The 16,697-nt window shown below is 38.7% G+C and overlaps 1 protein-coding gene across 2 annotated transcripts in view; it reads right to left on the minus strand.

The window, feature by feature from the left end:
• Positions 1–16,697, minus strand: part of KNDC1 (kinase non-catalytic C-lobe domain containing 1) — a 118,897-nt gene that overhangs the window by 39,189 nt on the left and 63,011 nt on the right. For both annotated transcript variants that reach the window (XM_060768688.2, XM_067465753.1), the window contains exons 7-11: positions 13,255–13,369; positions 8,182–8,253; positions 8,015–8,076; positions 2,695–2,853; positions 2,336–2,413 (exon numbers count right to left, since the gene is read on the minus strand). In XM_060768688.2, the coding sequence (XP_060624671.2) occupies positions 2,336–2,413; positions 2,695–2,853; positions 8,015–8,076; positions 8,182–8,253; positions 13,255–13,369 (486 nt within the window). The remainder of the gene's footprint in view (positions 1–2,335; positions 2,414–2,694; positions 2,854–8,014; positions 8,077–8,181; positions 8,254–13,254; positions 13,370–16,697) is intronic.

The raw sequence follows: 16,697 nt of genomic DNA on the forward strand, positions 1-16,697 counted from the left end.
TAAACTACAAGCTAGCTGGCATTGCCCCCCCCCCCCCCCGCCCGATGTGTGATAGGAAGTTGCTGCCAAATGTGAGAAAAATAAGGTTGAGCACTGTGAAAGCCACCCATTACATGGCTACCAGCCTCCAACTTGGAAGTCCCTGAACAGACTCAGAAGCGGAGTGGGCAGATCAAAAGACAACCTGGCAAAATGGCACTACCTAAAAGAATCCCACACCTTCTGTGACTGTGGAGCAGAACAGACAACTCTGCATCTGTATGCTTGTCCACTGTGCCCTGCCTCATGTACAGAGGAAGAGTTGTTGGAGGCTACAAACAATGCCAGTTTTATACTAATTTATGCAATTCTTTTGATATGAAATAAATAACTCAATACTTTGGACTTTTAGCAGAAGAATGAAAGCACAGATTATGGACTTTGAACCAAATGTCCTTTGTTCCATTTCATATGAAAACTACACTGGATTAATAATGATCTAAGACATGCATGGACACTCCCTGGAAGGAATGCGTTGTCTTATTTTAAGACCACTATCTCCTCAAACATCAAATGGATTCAAAATAAAGGTACTGTGGAAAATAATAATACATTTTCCCAAATGTAACAAAGGAGGGGAGGGGGATCAGGCTATACAATAAGGTTGCTGGAGCATACCTTCTTTTGGTCATTTGAGCTAAATAACAAACAAAATGGGCTTGAAAAGGTCCCAGGCTATAAAACCACTATGGCCAGACAAAAGATGAATCTTCAGATTAGATTACGGTACGCTCCAATTCTGGTGCCATGACAACAACAAAAGTAGAAAATGAAGTGAGACACCTTCAGGTCTGTCTTCCTTTCCCTATTCCTGCACTTTCATAAGGCACATAATCTAATCAGAAGAGTCATCAGCCAACTGTACCAGACTCTCTGCTCCTTAAAAAAGACATACTTCTATGAGCAAACCATAATATTATGGGTTTGTAACTAATGGAATATAAACCCCACAAGCCAAGAGTAGACTCAGTTTGAAACTGTTCACTTCCAAAATGTGTAATCACCTTCCTGGCCTCAAACTGGTTCCAAGTATGGCAAAGAAACAGATTCCTCACAAACTGAATACAAACTGGATTATAGTGGAGGGTAGAAGTACTCCATTTGGGATCCTTTAATGAGCTTTAGTAGGAGATGTATCTACAATATGCTCTGCATTTTGTGGAGCTGATTTTGCCCAGAGTCTGGAATACACTGGCATCTGCTACTGAACAATTTTTGACTGAGCTCAGACTCTCTTGAAACTTTTAAAAATGCACTGTATACCCTTAGATGTGTGCTGGAGTGTGTATTGCCATTGTGCATTTTCTGACCACCATGGTCCTGAGTTGGCTTCAAACTGCTTTATATGGTCAGTGTAGAAGGGCCCTCGCTACTTCGCGGTTCGCTTTTTGCGAACTCACTGTTTCACGGGCTTTTGCCTCCCAGTTTATGAATGGTCGCCATTGCCTAGAGCGGAGTTCTAATCCCGCCTCTTAGCAATGATGGATTGTGGAAGGAGGCTTCATCCTCCCTCTTGGGACAGAGGCAGCCGATCAAGAGAGATTGCAAAGCAGAGATAACTAGAAAAAAAATGTGTGCAGTGCCTTTAAATCTCTCCTTGCTTCTGCCTCACCCTTGGAATTTGATATGCATATATAGCATCCCTACTTCATGGATTTTCACTTTCCGCCAGTGTTCCTGGAACGTAACACCTGCAATAAGTGAGAGAACACCGTACATGTTTGGAGTTTCATTGTATACAAGCTATGAATACCTGAATCATGTCCACAGATTATAGCCATTTACATTAACTAACATTTTAAATTACAGTTGCCTCTTCATATCTGTGGGTTTAGCTTTTGTGGATTTGATTACTCACAGATGTTATTATTATGTTCTCACTAGAAATATCAAGATCCTACAGTGTAATTCTTTGATTACGTTCTATTGGAAGTTGACCAGAAAGTCATGTTGGAAGACCTAGAGATACCTTGAGAGAACATTTCTAAACATTTGTAGCACAATTCTATAGTCAACCTTTGGTGGATGTCGAACATAGAATTGCACCAGAGGGCCTAGAGATTCCTAAAGCTGTGTCTTCCCATGTAAACAATACCTTAGTATTCAATGAAAGAAGAGTCTGATATTTATTTCTTTTCCCCTATTACTCCATGTAATCAAGACCTTAAAAATGGTTTGAAAACTGTTTATTGAGCTAAAGTAAAAAAAAAAAACCAAAGAACAGAAAAGTTTGCAAAGTCAAGATTGAAAATTAATATTTTAATTAACAAAATACACATAAACAAAAAAGCAATACCTGAAAGGCATATTTGGTTAAAAAGGCCAGAACCTTCTTGCTATTTATACTTTCTTCAAGCAGATAGCTGTCACATGTCTAGAAATGTGAAAAATTACAATACAGTAAGTAGGAAAATGGTACTTTCAACAATAAAATATTGTAATTATCTTCATTTAGAAAGTTGACTCTGTAACAATTAATCTGAAACTGTTACATTTCAATATTAGTTACAGACACAAATATATGCTCAAGGGGTCCATTAAAGCTACTATTACCACTTCATTTGGAATTGTTATGTAAAGCATTTGAAATTCATCTTCACTACATGGCAGAACTCATTTTTTAAAAAAGATCTCTAACAGCTTAATTCAATTCACCTTAATTGCATCTGCCAGAGAAGGCCTGTCTTCTGAATTTCTTCTTGCCATCTCCAGAAGAAAATTCTTTAGTTTCCTTGGCAACACCAGTTTGCGATCAGCTGGAAAATTACATTTTGCTGCTCTCCACAAAATTGCAGCAATACAGTAAATACAGACCTGTTGGAAATGGCACAGTGAAAAGGCAAGTAAGTCACCGGACAACTCCTACTTAGAGTACACCTTGGTTTAAAATACATATACTTAAAGCACTCTGTTTCTGGGCATAATAATCTACAAATGGCTGTGCTGATACCTTGGGGTCAGGACATGACACAATGCAACAGTGCATTTTTCCTGATTCCTGAAACCATGCCACAACCATCAATTTGCTACTGCTGAGATGCACTTCTCAGTGCCAATAATGCCACAACCAACTTGGAAGATACTACTGCTATGTGGGAGCATTTTAAATCCAGTTAAATGTGAATTACAGGGACAGCGTGATGTAGTGATGTGGGCATTCAAATCCCCTTTCGGCCATGAAATTAATGGCACCGGGCAAGTCATGCTTTCTCAGCTTCAAAGGAAGGCAACAGCAAACAAACTCTTTCTGAATACATTGTCGAAGGCTATATGACCATGTTCTAGAAGCATTCTCTCCTGACATTTCATCTACATATATGGCAAGCATCCTCAGAGGTTGTGAGATCCTCACAACCTCTGAGGATGCTTGCCATAGATGAAGGTGAAACGTCAGGAGAGAATGCTTCTAGAACATGGTCATATAGCCCGAAAAACCTACAACAACCCAGTCTTTCTGAATATATTTAGCAAAAACAATAACCTTGAATAGGGTCACCTTAGGGTTGCCAACGTTGGAAATAACTTGAAGGCATGCAACAACAAATGTGAACTATTGGAAGGAAGTTGTAGAACAACACAGGATGAGACTTATATTAAATTTAATTATATATAGGGCTATATGTGGATGTACTGAAGTGCCCTTTCCCAACATTATTTAAATGCAGACTTTTGAGGTTAAAAGCTACAAATAGTATCAATACCCATAATTATTTGTCTTTTTAAGTAATGAAAGGCACAATTAAATAACATTTCAAAACTAACATAACAAATCTTGGTGAATTGATGAATGTAATGACTTTTTTTGTGTGTCAGGAGCAACTTGAGGAACTGCAAGTTGCTTCTGGTGTGAGATAATTGGTCATCTACAAAGATGCTGCCCAAGGGACACCCATATTTTTTGATGTTTTACCATACTTGTGGGAGGCTTCTCTCATGTCCCTGCATGGGGAGCTGGAGCTGACAGAGGGAGCTCATCCATGCTCTCCCTGGATTCAAACCTGTGACCTGTCGGTCTTCAGTCCTGCTGGCACAAGGGTTTAACCTATTGCACCACCAGAAGCTCCTAATGTAATGACTAATGTTGGTAATAATTAATATTTTCCTTCCTTCCCTCTCTTTTACAAAATGACATTGTTAGAAGGTCTTTGATAATAATTTGTTAGATTTTACAAAACATTCAAGGTATTCTACCTCAAGCCCTAGATATTCCACAGGCAAAGCTGTTTACATAAGCACGTAGGCCTGCAGCGAGGGGGGGGGGGGGTTAGGGGTTCACATTTTTCATGTTAAAAAAAAAACCTGGTTTACTCATGAATTTTAACTGGTTAACCAAATCCCCATGCAAAGACTATGAGACCCAAAAAATTAAGAGTCCCTCCAGAACTGCAAGCACTATCTCAAGCAAATATTGACAATTTATTCACACTGTCATTACTTGCAGCAATAGCCGATGTAGCGAAGCAACCAAGTTGGGGGGGGGGGGGAGTGTTGAATGCTCTCATTAAGGAGGCCAGACTTGGTGGAGGTGGTTGACAGGGGCAGAGCTGCAGGCTATTGAAGGCTGCTCTGCCCCCTGCTGTGCTCTTTGCTTCAGCGTGAGCTAAGAGGCAGGTTTCACCCCCCCCCCCCCCCAAATTTTCAACCCTCCCCGAATTTTTCTGGCTACGGCCCTGTGAGCACATATCTGATTTTTTACAAGGTCCATAAACTGATCAGCTGCAGTATATTTTATCACCAATATTGGACTTTCTCTCAATTTTTTAAACACATGTTTTCCATGTGGTTGCGCACTGTAACATACATTAGAGTTGTGCATTTTCTAGCCACCCCTCTTATAATCCACATGATTCTGGATTTGCAGCATGTGTTGATGGCGCCTCAGTGTTAGAGAAATAGCAAGATTCAACCATTTTTATTTTTATGTATTGATATCATGCCTTTCTCACAATATGGGACCCAAACCCATTCACAATATAAGTTAAGATGATGGATAATACAGAGTTCACTATTATAGATGGTTCCAGGTATCCATAGAAGATCCTGGAATATACCATTTACATTCACAGGGGTTATATGATGATGATGATGATGATGATGACTGCTGCTGCTACTACAATACATAATGCCTTAATGGACAGATAACAGTTAATAGACAAAAAATATATTTCTCTGTACAGTGGAAAAAGAATAGAGAAAAGGCCAACACAGCCTCACATAGGAGGAAATCCCACAGCATGGGAGTAGTCACTTAAAATATAAAATTGTGCTTTCAATGTGCTTTCCCCCATGGAACAGGAGAAGACATTACCTTCATCAGCTCTGGAAGCAAGAATGTCTTGGAGTGGTCCGAGAAACAGCAATTAACATATCAAATCTAAACCCTCCCCTCCCCTAGAATACATTTCAAATTACTAGAAAACTCAAAATGCCTGGCATCCAAAGTGCTAACTTGAGATGAAAAACCCATGTGGAATAAGAACAGAGTGTGTGGAAAGGTCCCAAAAATGTTGCCAGCTATTGACCAACATGAAAATAACACAGTATTAGCACATTTGCCGCAGCTACTATAATGGGCTAGGATAAGCCCATTTTCTTCATGCTCTTGCACCCTCAAAACCATAATTACTCAGAAAATAAGGGCAATGTTGTATTGTTCAACCACAAGATTTTTTTTCCATCTAGAAGAGCCAAGAAAGTAAACAATTTGAAATATTTCAAAGAGGCAAAGAGCACATTTTAAAGCCCTGCAGATTGATGAACCTAGCCCTTTCAGAGGAAACTGGGAAACCGAACTATAACTATCGACTAATTGCATTGAATAATGAGGCTGAACTGATATATAAGCATGAGTCGTGTACAAAAGAATGTGATATTAACTTCTATATCTCTGGTATTTGTTGTATAGTCAGCCCTCTATACAGATTCCACATCTATGAACTACTATGGCTTAAAAATGTTTTTTTTAAAAGTAAAATTTCAAAAAGGCAAACATTGATTTTGCCATTTTATATAAAGGTCATTATTTTACTATGCTATTGTATATAATGGAATTTGAGCATTCATAGAGTGTGGTATCCATGCAGGAATGTTTTGAGGTGTCCTAAAAGCAAACTCCAGCAGTTACTATAGGCCAACTGTGCTTACATTGTTATTGCAAAGTTAAGCTGTTCAGATGGATCAAAGAAATATGTAGACTGGATAGGTACAACATTTTCAAGCACATATTTAATTTTATTTATTTTTTTGGATGCAAAAGAGCAAATGGTTATATTCCTCTTGTTTCAGCAGATTTCAGCATTTAGCTTCAGTACTGGCAATTACTTTATTATTCTGTAAGGTCACAATTCCAACTAAAAGAATGTTGCTCACTTTAAATCTTCACAAGTATGATTCAGCTCAAAGGAACTATGCAAAGGGACATTCGACTGGGTATTTAAAGTGTCGGGCATCTATTCTAAAACCTGCATTTTCAATTTCAGGTTGAACTGAAACTCTAACAAATGAAATTGGATGTCAGTGGCTAAGTAGTTCTATTCAGATTAGATGCATACAATGAAAATAGATATATCATAAAACACAGTTAGTTTATTGTCTGATTTTTCAGTGTAGATTGTGACCACAAAGATTGTGCTGTCACGCGCTGGGCTACAATAATTGTCTTTTGAACAGGATGTACTCTTTGTGCCCAGCGGGAAGCCGGGTTGCCTTGGCTGAGAGGCCCTAAGGATTTTCCTATACAAAAGTCTTTAGATGCTTGAAAAGTTTAACAAAGTCCTTTATTATTGCTTAGATCTTCAACAATTTAAACAAACACTTCTCAGATCTTCAACAAGTCAAACAAATGCTTCTTAACTTGCCCAAATGGACAGGTAACTGGCTTCTTGAACTGTTTCTTTTCTTTAAAAAGAAAACCCCTTTTAACCCCTCCCAGGCAATCTACTTTCTATGCTTGCTGGTGTGAGCTCTACTCCCAGCTCTAATTCCTTCTGATTACCCGAGTAGACCTACCAGCCAAGGCTTGTAGATTCTCCAGCTGGAGTTCTTTTGGATCTTTTCCACGAAAGATGTGGAGCTGTTTCCCCTGGATGCTATGAGAAACGAAGCTTGTCTACAGATGGAGCTGATCCACGTCCTGTAACTAAGCTTTCCACTATAAGACTGAACTAAAAATGGTTCCCTTTCCCTCCCAGAGCCCCTTGAAAAAGGAGCAGAACCAAAACTTAACAATGATAGACAGGTCATTGGCCCTATAATTGAAACCAAAGGAAGCCACCTTACTGCAAAATGCATGGAACCTTGGAATATATGCAAACACTCAATAGAAAGAAAATGAAGCTGAAGCTCCTGGTACAGCCGTACCAGTACAAAGATGTAAAATTACTGCTTATTATAAAGCCACCTTGACTCCTCCCTGGGGTGAGAAAAGTGGGATATAAATATGGTAAATACATAAATAAAATTAAAATCCCTACTCTGTGCATACACTGTTTTAGATACAGGACTTTTGTTTATTATTGTTTTAATTTTTAATAAATTGAGAAAATATCAGATTGATTTTAACCAGCACTCAGCTACACAATAATTGAGATATCGTGTATTAAAAGACAAAGCTTTTATTGAGCAATGAGCCTGTCTCATTCAGAGACTTTCAAGGAGATATCTTCAGTCTTTAACTCTCCTTATTCAAATGAAGCGTTAAGGAAGGAATAATGAAATAGCTCACCTTTTGATCGCTATAAGAGACCTTCATCTGGGAGAAAAAGCCTGATCAGATATATGTAAAACACTGGTGTTTTAGTGTTCTTGAAGAATGTAATTGTGTTCCAAGGTGCTACGAAAAGGGACTACGTAAATACAACATTATTATTGTACTATCCTGAATCACAAGCTTCTACTCAAATCAAGACATGTAATTATCATTGTATTTAAAAAAGGAATTAGGATGCAAGACCATGCTTGTATCATATTACACTACCTTTTCAGGAACAAAATCCTCTTCTGATATCTCAGGAGCCAGATAAAACATATCATATGCATCTAAAGAGAATACGAATGATGTGCTTTAATTTTAACAAAACTTTCATATAAGTTAATAAAACAGATGATTAATAGTTGATCAATAAAATATTGATATACATGTACCTTCACTTTTAGGTGGAACAAAAAGAATGCTTCCATCACTGTTGATCATAACAGAGTCTAAAGACAAATATTCTGGGGAAAAAACATATAATGGAAAATTTCAAATAGTCAAGACTCTTAAAATGATTTGTACATAAACACAGTAGTTAGGATAGCCATGGAAGCAAAAAAAAAAAATTCATAAACTTGGAGTATGGAGATTCCCTAATAATGCATCAACAGGTTCACAAATTTAAGATTATGAAAGATTCTGCATTGATTGTATTTATTCCTGAATTACTCACTGTCTTTGGAACTTTTTCCTCCATAGCAAGTTCTAAAGCTACAAGGAGGCACTACTCGAGTTGGTATGAGAACCAGTATAGTTTTGTTAAGAGTCAGTATGGTTTGAGTGTTGTCCATTGCTGAGAGACAGCATGGCATAATGGTCTGAATGTTAGTCTATGACCTCGGAGAGGGGAGACCAGTGTTTGTATCTCTGCTCAGCCATGAAAATCCACTGAGTGAGTCACAACTCAACATCAGAGGAAGGCAAAGGCAAATCCTTTCTGAACAAATCTTGCCAAGAAAACCTGTGATATGTGTGTCTTAGGGTCTCCATAAGTCAGAAATGATTTGAAAACAGACAACAATACTACCACAAGGCTTTCACTGAGATGTTCACTGATTACTATTCTGATGATCCAATATTAACAATGTCCTGACTAGTTCAAGTATTTTTAGGTGGAGATACTAATCTTAGCCAACTCTCGATCTCCCCATCTGCATGCTGAATATTGCAATTGACATGAGAAGTTTGTCAGACAGCCAAGAAGTATCAATGTGAATAGGACCATTTTTAAAAATAAAAATATGAAGGAAAAAGTACCCAGAAAGAAAAGTGTTCCATGTTATCAACAAGGCTTAATATCAGGGAAGGGAAACATATAACCCCACCAAATTTGTTGCACTGCAGTTCCCATTTGTGTTAGCTAGCATAAACATCATCGTCATCAATAACAACAAAAACAACAACACTTTATTTATATACCAGTGAAGGATGCTAGGAGCTGTAGTGAAACTATATCTGGAAGACCACTTGATTCCAACATCTGCACTAGGGTTATGAGAAATTTCTTATGCACCTGAGAACACGTTTTGCAGCTTCTTCCAAAACCATAAACATTTAAACTTGTTCAATACTGGCTTTGCTACAAGAAGCAGAATCCCATCCACATGAAATAATCTCATGAGTATAATCCAAGGCAAGAGAAAAGGCATCTGGGTCACATCTGAGAACTAGGATGACTAGATGTTTTTTGTGATCAACAGGATTTTGCTAAAAGGGAATGCTGAACACATTGGAATAGAAGACGTGGAGTGGAAGAAGATCCTTCCCAGGAGGCAGCAGTACAGGAGGCTAAGCCTGATGAACTGGTGGAACCAGCATAGGGGGCCAACAGGGAGATTCAACTATTTCAGAAGCCACTACCTGAACATCTTGAGGAAACCTATCACGTGGGTGTGACCTGTACCTTTAGATGTGGGAAAGAATGCATGTAATCCATGAGAAATAGTATTGAGGTCTTTGGGTTGTTGTAGGTTTTTCCAGGCTATATGGCCATGTTCTAGAGGCATTTTCTCCTGACGTTTCGCCTGCATCTATGGCAAGCATCCTCAGAGGTAGTGAGGTCTTTGATTACAATTCAATCAAAGCAAGCTATGCAGCCTGGCTCAAAGCATGAGGCTCTAGAGTCAAGAACTTAGAACAAGGAAAATTCATATCTTTCACATTCTTTTTCTTCTGTTGTCTCTTGGAAGCATGCTTAGGGGTAGAGGGAAAGGCCTTTAGATCAAGAGACCAAGCTGATGTTGAAGGAACATAGGATCAAGGCTTTATCTTGCTGGCTCTGACTGATACCAAGTTAGTCTTGGATTGGGTGTTAGAGTTGGAAGAAGGAGGCCTAGAGCCATCCTTGGACTTCTCCAAATCAACTCCAGATTCCTATGAGATCTCATCACTGGCAAACAGAAATATGAACCAGAGAAGATTGATGTAATATGAGGATTGAATGAAAAGTAATGCCTCCACCTTTGTTACTTGGGTTCGGATGGGAATATTTTAATAAATCAAATGCAGAAATAATCCTTAGAATGTGCTCTTTAACTACCACTATTCACTTTTCCATGTAATCACCAGACAATAGATACATTTCTGCCAACAATGAACAAGTTTTCTGAAGCCGTCACAGAAGTTGACACTCTGTTTCCGCAACCCATCATGCACAGATCTTCTGATAGCCAAGCAAAGCAATAATGTGACTCACACATTCTTGTGAAATGTCGATTATGCTTGAAATTTCTCTCAGAGTGATATGATGATTGTCCTGAATCAATCTGTCAACCTTTTGCTTGTGAAACTCGATGGCTGCTGTCACAGGACGTTCAACTCTTCGTTTGTCATGCAAGTCAGATGTTCCCACCTCAACATCTTTAAATTTACTCGCCCAATGATGCACAGTACTCACACCAACACAATCACCACAAACAGCTTGTATTCTCTGATGAATCTCCTTTTGGGGTGACACCTTCTGCTGTTAAGAATTCAATGATTGCACGTTGCTTAAGTCGCATTGACCGACTGTCTGCACAGGGTTCCATACTTCGCACTTTAACAACACAACCGTTCAATGCTAAGGTTTCCCACCAAAATGGAACTGTAGAGGAGAGTCTACTGAACAAGCCAGTACCTGCCGCATACCAGTACTACCATCTGTTGAGGAGTTACAAAGGTGGAGGCATTACTTTTCATTCAACCCTTGTGGATCACACTGACAGCATGTTCAAAACAAAAACGGCCTGCTCTTAGCAAGGACCCTGGAGGCCGGTAGAGCATTTTGCAATGATGTAAAACTTTTACAGTAGACACAAGACCCCACCTTGTAGCCTTCTCCAACATGCACAACAGACAGAATAAATGACAATTCTGTTTGAGTATTTTTACCCCAGAAGGAACATTTCTTAATGGAGCCAGATGAAGTCATGTTAAAGGAACTGTGGTTTGAGTGGGCATCAGTCTGGTCACACTGACCAGGGAAGCAGTGATTACTGTCAAAACACTTACACAAATGTTCTAGAAGGTTCTGAATAACACACTAAACAGGCTCAATAAACCCAATTCTGCGAGTCACAGAGACGAATAAAAAGAAAATAACTGCAAAGGCTTGTAGAAGGTTTGATACACAAAGAAACATTTCCAAGAATTGAAAGGGATAGTAAATGCCAGGCATTCTAAATATATAGAAGAGTATCAACTTAAAATCTGGCCTGAATACTGAATTTCTCACTATCAGACAAAATCACAAATGAATGCACAGATCACCTCAATTACTTTGAGAATACAAAGACAGGATAAATGGATTGACATTTTAAATGAGAGCCAGTCTTGAAGATGTACTCTAGTTATAAAATATTAAATAGCTGTATAAGTATATCCCAAATCATGATTTCACTTTATAATAATTTTCCTAAAACTGACAGCATGTAGAGAATAACTTTATAGTCATAATAAGAAGAGATACAATGAATTATTGACTTCAGAGTTTGCAACTATTCTCTATTGACTTGCTGCTACACCATTACAGACCTCATAGCCTGTACAGAACTTTTGCTTGAAAATATCTTAAGCAAAAAGGGGATACCAGTTAAATAGTCCAATTCTGATCCAATTGAAACTCCTGTCTATATTTCACTGTTATGTATGGCATATTATACTTGGGACAATAATACTAAAACACACAATCCGTCATCCTACTAAGGTTGGTATCCTGTTTATGTATACACTAGTTGTACCTGGCCCGCACTGCTGTGATCAACCCTTCCTCCCTCTTTCTCTCCTTTCTTTCTCTCCTTCCTTCCCTCTTTCTTTCCTTCCTTCCTTCCCTTTTTATCTTTTCTTCTATCCTTCCTTCTCTTCCTCTTCCCTTCCTTCCCCCCCTTTTCTTTCCCTTTTTCTTTCTCTCCCTTCTTCCTTCTCTACCTCTTCTTGGACTGCAACTCCCAGCAGTCCTCCTGATCGATCTACCTACCTACCTACCTATCTCTATCTAATCTATCTTATCTATCTGGAGGATTGTTGGGAGTTGCAGTCTAGGAAAAGAAAATTGGAAATATGCAGGAACGGGATGTTCTCAATAAAATCCAAAGAGAAGGAAGCTTGCAGCTTGGAAGCAGTGCATTTGGATCATCCTCCTCTCCCAAAGGGCCTGGTCTACTGAGAGCTGTAGTCCAGATATGTGGATATGCTATTATGTGTTTTGTTTGCCAGGGGGAGTCATTTTTGCACATGCGTTGTAGTGTCTTTTTGCTTTTTTGGCTTTTTACGTCCCTTCTGCTGTTTTTTTCAGTGTTTTTATGAGTGATGGTCAATTGTTGGCCTGATAAGTATATTGGGTCCAAATTTGGTGTCAATTTGTCCAGTGGTTTTTGAGTTATGTTAATCCCCAAATGAATTTTTATAGATATAGACATGTAGTCCTGGCTACAATTGGGCAGAATTATTTAGTATGACACAACATACTTATTCTGCTCGCATAATATAAATGGATATACACCAACCTTGTTTCTTGACGCTGTGAACTGCAGATTCATATTGTGGTTGCACTTTACACAATGACAACCACTCATGGACAATGACATGCATTGCACAATGTTGCCATTCAGTATTGGAGTTGTATAGTGTCAGTTTAGGGTATCTCCACATGTAAATATTTATGTTGTGCAGAGGAGGTGTTTCACTGCATCTTGTGTTCGTCATAATGGAACTCCCAAAGATCAAAAGGGTGCTCCTATCTTCCTCCTGGCTTACTAAAGTTCTTAAGGTTCCTTTATCCTCCTCCCTGCTTCATATTATAAATTAAGACCCCTTTCAGGGCACTAGTCTTAATTTTAATAGGAAACACCTGCAAGCACATCCCTTATATAAATTCCCCTTTCCCTTTTCAGAGCCAAAATATGCATATGGAAGCATGGATCATTCCTTACTATCAAGATAAAGAAACATACTGCTTTGAAAGAAAGTAATGTAGCTCCTACCTGGATAATCAGTGTATGTTTCCAGAGTAAGCAAGCATTCGTGGCATAAAGCCCACAGTTCATAGTCTTTCAAGGGTTCACCATATTGCGTTAAGAGTTCTTTAAGAAAAATGCACTGAAAACAAAATGTTAAGACAAGTTGAGAAGTAAAAAGGCATTTCTCAATCCATAAATTTTATTATTATTAATTATTATTATAATGAATATTAGCATAGGTTACATTAATTAAATTCTGTGTATGCCATTCTATGTGCATGAAGCAAGCCAGTTAGTTGTGCTGTCCAATGCAAGGATGGATTGCCCGATGTATTTATTTATTTATTTTATAAACTTTTACCCTGCCCTTCTCCCTGCAAGGGGACTCAGGGCGGCCTCACATAAGCATCGTACAATGCTATCATCATACAAATAGTCAACAAATACATTAAAACAATTCATTAAAACAATAGATTAGTCATGTCAGTTAAAACCAAAACCAAGTCTGGAGTTAATTCAATGTCACAGTATCCAAGTCTTCTTTCCAATTGCCGCTGTCCACTAATCAAATGCCTGGTCCCAAAGTCAAGTCTTCATTTTCCTTCTAAAGGACAGGAGGTAGGTGGCCAACCTGATGTCTCAGGGGAGAGAGTTCCACAAACGGGGGGCCACTGCCAAGAAGGCCCTGTCTATTGTCCCCATCAACCGCATTTGCGATGGTGGTGGGATCGAGAGCATGGCCTCTCCTGATGATCTTAAACTTTGTGATGGTTTGTAACAGGAGATATGTTCGGACAGGTAATCTGAGCCAGAACTGCTTAGGGCTTTAAAGGTTAAAACCAACACTTTGAACCACTGAAGCCCCTTAAAGGCCCCTTCTACCATCTAAAATCCAGATTATCTGTTTTATCTGGATTATATGACAGTGTATCTGGATTATATGACAGTATATACTCATATAATTCAGTTCAAGGCAGATAATGTAGATTATCTGCTTTGATAATCTGGATTATATGGCAGTGTATATGAGGCCCTACACTACCATATAAATCTGGATTATCTGCTTTGAACTGGATTATATGGCAATGTAGATTCATATGATCCAGTTCAAAGCAGATAATGTGGATTATCTTCTTTGAGACACACAAGTATGTCTACCCACCTACCCACTCACCCACCCATTTATCCCCAACTTGTACAGAGCTTCACTGTTTGTTACAGAGCCCAAAATATCACAATTGTTATGCCTTATTGGTACACAAAGAAGTAATGTTGTCCGTGACTTTAAATAATACAGATACTATAAAGACCTGCTGATATTTCGATCCAAAATGTGATAAGATGACCAAAAGAAAGGATTACTCTAGATATTTTTTTCATTACCAGATAGAACAAAACCTGGCTATGTCACATGTGGTTCTATTGGGGAAAATAGAGCATGTTATTAAGAAAACCTCATAGCTAGTAAAGGCTGGATAAAATAGGACATGTCTAACCACCATCACCTACACAGTGATGATGCATAAGTAAATGCTAGCAATTGTAGCCAACCTAACCCCCAAATTCAAATACTCCAGCATTTCAAAGGGACCTCAACTTCAGAATTATATTTACATTAAATGTAGCAGAGGACAACAGAAGCAGAAAAGAGACTGTTTGTGTCCTCAAAGAATCCCCAGGTCTATTCTTTGCAGCAAGTCAGAATCTCTTCGGCTCTAGCTGTCACCTCTAAGCTGCCTGCTCTAAAGCCTGATTTACCTTGGCAGCTATGCTTTGCACATTTGACGTGCAAGCCTTCATCACCATTTAGACCTCTTCTGTAGAATAAGGAGAAATAATATGGAAAGATGAGAGCTTTGTTGCAAAGCATATTTATCCAAATATAAGAAATATCACTAGTGAAGCTAGCAGGATGTAACTTAACTGCTCTATAAACACTGGCATCATCTATACTTCAAGAGATTAACACACCGGGCGCCAAGATTTTGAAATCAGTAGCTATTACTGAAGCCTTATGGGTTTCAGACTGAAGCATCTCAGCAGTCATAGGATTGTGTTACATTTAAGAAAAGCAACCTGAGTTTACAATATTTCAGGAATGAAGATTTTATCTCTGCCTGATCCTCAATGTGCTCATTTTTAATGATTTTTTTTTAAAAAAAACAGAAAATATGATACTTTGGTCTTCATTTGAAACTGCAGTCTCTAGCAACATAACACCTCAGGATGTCATGAGTTTTGTACCTTGCTTATAAAATCCTCCTTACATTTAATATTGGTATAAGGTTAAAGGTAAAGGTTGTCCCCTGACATTAAGTCCAGTCATGTCTGACTCTGGGGTGTGGTGCTCATCTCCATTTCTAAGCCGAAGAGCCAGCGTTGTCCATAGACACCTCCAAGGTCATGTGGCCAGCATGACCGCATGGAGCGCCGTTACCTTCCCGCCGGAGCGGTACCTATTGATCTACTCACATTTGCATGTTTTCAAACTGCTAGGTTGGCAGAAGCTAGGGCTGACAGTCGAAGCTCATGCCGCTCCCTGGAATCGAACCTGCAACCTTTTGGTCAACAAGCTCAGCAGCTCAGTGCTTTAACCCACTGCGCCACCGGGGGGTATTGGTATAGCACACCTTTTTCTGCTATTATTGCCTCCGAAATAATTTATTATACACTATATGTTGGTAATTGTGAGTTTCTCTTATTTTTTCTCTTCCCCATTCCAGCATCTTTCTCTCCCTCCTTTCCTCCTCTTTATTTTTCAAAAGGTTTTGTTTGTTTCTGATACAAAATGAGAAAAGCAAGTGGAAAACATTCCTGACCTATCAATATTCAATATCCAGGTATCCCATTACTTCTGAATGCTGTAAACAATGTGTTAAATAATTATAAAAATATCAAAAATATTTTAAAATTAAAATTATACTTGGCATTTTCCTTTCAGGCACATGTTTGGTTCATTATCACAAAGGCCAGTAGGAAAAAAATTAATATACCAGATGGCAAGGAGAGGACAGGCGTATCTAGGCAAGGAGAGGACAGACCTTGGTCAGTGATAAAAGCCATGTTTTGTATGTGCAAGGACACTGACGAATACCAGGAAATGCAAAGGTTTGCTTGTTATTTATGACATTTCCATTGCATAATTCTCAATATTCCAGAAAGACCTAATACTGTAAACAAACAAACAGTTTGATTTCAAGAAGGCCAGTTATAAATAAACACTGTTAGGCATCCTGTTTTAATATTGATTCCTGTTCTTGAACCAGAAGCAGGCAACTGTCAGCCACTCCCTACCAAAACACAAGGGAGGTCCACAACATCTCCACTATAGCCCCATCTTCAATTTGTGAATTTTATTTTTTGCACACAACCCAATGCCACCCCAAACATCCTAAGGTTGAAAATTTTGTGGCAATAAGTTTTCCACATCTGGGGGAGGAATCCTGGAGACCTAAAACATGTCCTTG

The sequence above is a fragment of the Anolis sagrei genome, chromosome 3 (genome assembly GCF_037176765.1).
Source record: "Anolis sagrei isolate rAnoSag1 chromosome 3, rAnoSag1.mat, whole genome shotgun sequence".
NCBI classification, from domain to species: domain Eukaryota; kingdom Metazoa; phylum Chordata; class Lepidosauria; order Squamata; family Dactyloidae; genus Anolis; species Anolis sagrei.